This window comes from Perca flavescens, chromosome 21 (assembly GCF_004354835.1).
Source record: "Perca flavescens isolate YP-PL-M2 chromosome 21, PFLA_1.0, whole genome shotgun sequence".
Lineage (NCBI taxonomy): Eukaryota > Metazoa > Chordata > Actinopteri > Perciformes > Percidae > Perca > Perca flavescens.
Genome location: NC_041351.1, coordinates 1,797,916 through 1,803,510, shown reverse-complemented (window position 1 = coordinate 1,803,510; position 5,595 = coordinate 1,797,916). Strand labels below are relative to the sequence as shown.

Below are 5,595 nucleotides of genomic sequence, written 5' to 3'. Positions count from 1 at the left end.
TCCTCCTCCCATCCTCAGTCCATGAACACAGTAAACACATGAATGAAGTAAACAGGGACTGTTTACTTCATTCAAGTAAAAGTATAAGGGTTCGGTTCCCTGGGACAATATTCTAAGGTTCGGCAGAAGCCCAACCCCGTCAAAAAGCCCAATATTCAGCCCAATCCAAAGCCAAATCCTGGATTCGGTGCATCCCTAGATAGAACAAATTACAGAGGTGGATTTTAATTCTATTGTTTCCCTCCATGACAACAGCTATGTTTCCATCTACACATTTTTATCCAAATTAAGTGATATCGAAGGAAAAAAGCCTCATGGAAACAGTAAAATCCGATTGAAATTCATGAATATCGACTCAAAGGAAATACGTTCGGTCTCATCGGATTTTATCTTGATCGATATATACGGCTTATGCGATAAACGCTGATGGAAATGTTATCTGCCGCACGAATAATGAATTGCGTTTAAGATTTAGGTCATTTTATGGTTGCAATCCGCCACAAAACGAAGAAGAAGAAGTTTGAGTTTATTTCCGCCCAGTATTTCCGCTCTGTTTGCACACATGGCAGGCGTCAACAGAGACAGATGGAAGTGGACGAACGAGGAGACGAGATACTTTTTGAATTTAATTTTGCGTTCCCACACCACAGGCCTCCGTTATCATCGGACATTTACGCGCATCTGCATTATCGTAGCAATGTGTTGATAACGTCGTTGTTTTCTTATTATAGCTTGATATGTTGCTATCAGCTGGTACATAAGCACTATTACAACTTGATATGTTGCTATCAGCTGGTACATAAGCACTATTACAACTTGATATGTCACTATCAGCTGGTACATAAGCACTATTACAACTTGATATGTCACTATCAGCTGTTAAATATGCACTATTACAACTTGATATGTCACTATCAGCTGTTAAATATGCACTATTACAACTTGATATGTCACTATCAGCTGTTAAATATGCACTATTACAACTTGATATGTTGCTATCAGCTGGTACATCAGCACTATTACAACTTGATATGTGGCTATCAGCTGGTACATAAGCACTATTACAACTTGATATGTGGCTATCAGCTGGTACATAAGCACTATTACAACTTGATATGTGGCTATCAGCTGGTACATCAGCACTATTACAACTTGATATGTTGCTATCAGCTGGTACATCAGCACTATTACAACTTGATATGTGGCTATCAGCTGGTACATCAGCACTATTACAACTTGATATGTGGCTATCAGCTGGTACATAAGATACTATTACAACTTGATATGTGGCTATCAGCTGGTACATAAGCACTATTACAACTTGATATGTGGCTATCAGCTGGTACATCAGCACTATTACAACTTGTGCAATATTGATCATTTGTTGGTAGATGACGCGATCCATTTTGTCTAGCAAAACTTTGTTCGCAAATGCTTGCGTGAATGTTGTGCGATTCAGTGCGAAAATGAACGGAAACACCTTAAAATGTCTCAAATCAACTGAATATACCAATCTGACCACAAAACAGCACGTGACGTCATTGCACAACAAGTTTTTTTTGGATGGAAACACACTTTCACACTCAGCTTTATTCACGCCCTTCTTCTTAGGTGCGTGTAACTCAAGCCTATGTGATGGAACTAGGTATGCAACGAATTCAGATTTTTGGGGTTTCGGCCGAATACCGAATCCACTGGTTAAGATTCTGCCGAATCCGAAACCGAATACCGAGTCCTACTCCCAGTTTTTACCAGTGTCTGGCCTTCCTCTGCCGTACCTGAAGTTGCTGCATTCTGGCTGCTGTCTGGAGATGCCTTCATGAACAACTCGTATTCTTCCAGATGTTTCAGACCAGATGTTGTAACAGCAGCCATGTTGTGTATAGTTTAGGGTCCTCGCCACCACCAGACCAATCAGCATTGCTGCCATGATGGAGGATTTGCACCGTAATATTTTTATTTGTAATCTTCTGCATGTGTGTGTGTTGCTGTGCGTCCCTGTGTGTGTAACAAGCATAGTGTGCCCGAGCCTATAGGAGCATCTTACTAATGCTCTGTTAAAATAACAATGAAATGCTGCGTTATTGACTTTAGACCAGGTTTTTGTTGGTCAATGGTGCCATCACTTCCCGCTGCCTCAAGATAGCAATACTCCCAGAATGCACCTGAACACACCTCCCTGTAACACCAGCACGCACAGCATGCACCTGAACACACCTCCCTGTAACACCAGCACGCACAGGATGCACCTGAACACACCTCCCTGTAAGACCAGCACTCACAGAATGCACCTGAACACACCTCCCTGTAACACCAGCACGCACAGCATGCACCTGAACACACCTCCCTGTAAGACCAGCACGCACAGCATGCACCTGAACACACCTCCCTGTAAGACCAGCACGCCCAGAATGCACCTGAACACACCTCCCTGTAACACCAGCACGCCCAGAATGCACCTGAACACACCTCCCTGTAAGACCAGCACGTCCAGAATGCACCTGAACACACCTCCCTGTAAGACCAGCACATCCAGAATGCACCTGAACACACCTCCCTGTAACACCAGCACGACCAGAATGCACCTGAACACACCTCCCTGTAAGACCAGCACGCACAGAATGCACCTGAACACACCTCCCTGTAAGACCAGCACGCACAGAATGCACCTGAACACACCTCCCTGTAAGACCAGAATGCACCTGAACACACCTCAATGTTTTGACACTGTTTCTATATGTTTCTTATATGCATTCAATGTAATTCTTCGAGCCTGCCCTGTCAAAGAATAAATATGATAAAATGCTTTGTAATGTGTCATGAGTCTGTGATATAAAACATTATGAATGACTGCTTTTAACTATAATTATGAAGTGCTATACGCGGATTTAAACAGATTATAAGTGTGTTTATAATGCAACAGACATGGGGCGTCATAGAAAGTGTAATAATCATGTTTTGTACTACACCTCCTTACTTCTACGTTTTCCTCAGGAGTTCCCTGTGCATTGTGATGGGTAATCTGCACCATCTAGTGGACAGATTATGAACTACATCAGCATATCTTCTGCTGTCTGGTCCCTTTAGATGTAAATTATACTACAGTTTCATGATTATTCTTAAGTACTTTTATTGAAAGAACATTGTCAATGTAGGGCTTTTACTGTAACATATTATTTTTACTGCAGAAAATCTGAATACACCTTTGGTTCTTAAGGTATTACTACAATCATCATCATTATTATTAAAAAGTGGTACATTATGAAATACCTTTTTTGCATATTTTGTGTCTTGATGTCATGGTTTAAGAAGAAAAAATAGAGTCCTCTGTTGGTATTGTGTGTGTGTGTGTGTGTGTGTGTGTGTGTGTGTGTGTGTGTGTGTGTGTGGAACTCTGCCCTCGGAACTCTGCCCGCGGAACCTTTCGCTTGTGTCAAACGGGGAGGTAGTTATGTGTTGCACAAGCGGTGTGTGTGTGTTTCCTTCAAACATGTTTGGTAATGTGTCAACGTTACAGTCCAGCGGTGAATGACAGCGGAGTTTATTCGGAGGTATCAGCTTCTTAAATATTATTTCAAATGACGTAAACAAACCGTGTTTATGACGTCAGTCAGTAATTGTGTTTACACTACATGTTACATACTACATGTTACCCGCAGGTCAGAGATGTCTAGCGTTACGTTACTGTCAGCTTGTTTCGTTACATGTTACATATATATATTAAATACATACATATTAGTGAAGTTAAACATAAACTTTACTGTCGATTTTTCCCGCGAACTATTTCAAAACCGTGCTTTAATGCAATGTTTAAAAAAACGCTCGCGAACCTCCATTAAAAACGTGACAAATTAAGACGTATTTGGGTTTTAACAAATGGACATGAGTACTAAAATATAACTGGAGATATGTTGAGAATCGCCAGTGTTCGCCGGTGAATTCGGCATTAATATGATCCACCAAAACGAGATTAAAATGTCCGTTTTAGTGAGTAATCCCGGAGGTTTTTTGCTGTCTGCCACAGACGGTCATTCATATTTCGAGCCAATTTTAAACTAAAGAGTTGCTCCTTAGTAAGGGAGTGCTCTGCCGAATTGAAGAGTGACTTTTATTAAGTTATGGAGTTATTCATTAAGTGTTTAGTTGTATTACATTCACAACACACTTCTTAGTAAGCAAGGTGGCATTAAAGTGTTACCTTTTCTGAACGGAGTTTGGTTTGGTGCTCTCACCTTTCTGGAGAAAACGTAATCGGTTGGATAAGTGTGTGTGTGTGTGTGTGTGTGTGTGTGTGTGTGTGTGTGTGTGTGTGTGTGTGTGTGTGTGTGTGTGTGTGTGTGTGTGTGTGTGTGTGTAGAAGTAAAGTGTCTTTCTGCCACTAGGTGTGTGTGTGTGTGTGTGTGTGTGTGTGTGTGTGTGTGTGTGTGTGTGTGTGTGTGTGTGTGTGTGTGTGTGTGTGTGTGTGTGTGTGTGTGTGTGTGTGTGTGTGTGTGTGTGTGTGTGTGTGTGTGTGTGTGTGTGTGTGTGTGTGTGTGTGTGTGTATGTGTCTGTGTGTGTGTGTGTGTGTGTGTATGTGTGTGTGTGTGTGTGTGTATATGTGTCTGTGTGTGTATGTATGTGTATTAAAGTGTCTTTCTGCCCCCAGGTGTGTGTGTATATGTGTGTGTGTGTGTGTGTGTGTGTGTGTGTGTGTGTGTGTGTGTGTATTAAAGTGTCTTTCTGCCCCCGTGTGTGTGTGTGTGTGTGTGTGTGTGTGTGTGTGTGTGTGTGTGTGTATTAAAGTGTCTTTCTGCCCCCAGGTGTGTGTGTGTGTGTGTGTGTGTGTGTGTGTGTGTGTGTGTGTGTGTGTGTGTGTGTGTGTGTGTGTGTGTGTGTATTAAAGTGTCTTTCTGTGGTGTGTGTGTGTGTGTGTGTGTGTGTGTGTGTGTGTGTGTGTGTGTGTGTGTGTGTGTGTGTGTGTGTGTGTATTAAAGTGTCTTTCTGCCCCCAGGTGAGTTCCCCCCTGCTGCCCCAGCCTCAGGTGATGTCTGGCTGACTGCAGGTCCCAGCCATGCTGCTCCCGTTGGCCTCGGCGGTGTTAACACGATGCGTCCGAACGCTGCACTACGAGCACTTCCTGCGACGTAGGCTCCCCCCGCGCCTGCACTTGCACAGCCGGGGCACCAAGAGCCGGGGCCGGGGGTTCAAGAGCCAGGAGGAGGAGTGGAAAACCCGGAACAAGACGGTGCTGACCTACATCGCGGCCGCCGGCGTGGGGATGATCGGCCTGTCGTACGCTGCCGTGCCGCTCTACAGGCTCTACTGCCAGGTAACCAAAAAAGACCTGTTGTTACAGTACAGGCCAAAGGTTTGGACCCACCTTCTCATTCAATGTGTTTCCTTTTTATTTTCATGACTATGTTCATTAGTGGAATTATTTCCCTTATTAATAAAAAAGCAAAGGTTTTGCTGTTGTTGCTGCTGACAGACTCAGATTGTTATTCTAAGTGTCTGACAACATTATGGGATGGATCCCTACAGAGATAGACCTTTTAGTTAAAGAGTAAGATCCTTTTAGTTTTACATGAAACAGCCCCGAAATCCCCATCACCAAA

General features: G+C 43.1%; 1 protein-coding gene across 1 annotated transcript in view; it reads left to right on the top strand.

The window, feature by feature from the left end:
- The first annotated feature begins 3,451 nt into the window (after positions 1–3,451).
- Positions 3,452–5,595, top strand: part of cox11 (cytochrome c oxidase assembly homolog 11 (yeast)) — a 7,047-nt gene continuing 4,903 nt past the window's right edge. The window contains exons 1-2 of the mRNA XM_028568354.1: positions 3,452–3,551; positions 4,992–5,309. Of these exons, the coding sequence (XP_028424155.1) occupies positions 5,052–5,309 (258 nt within the window). The 5' untranslated portion in view covers positions 3,452–3,551; positions 4,992–5,051. The remainder of the gene's footprint in view (positions 3,552–4,991; positions 5,310–5,595) is intronic.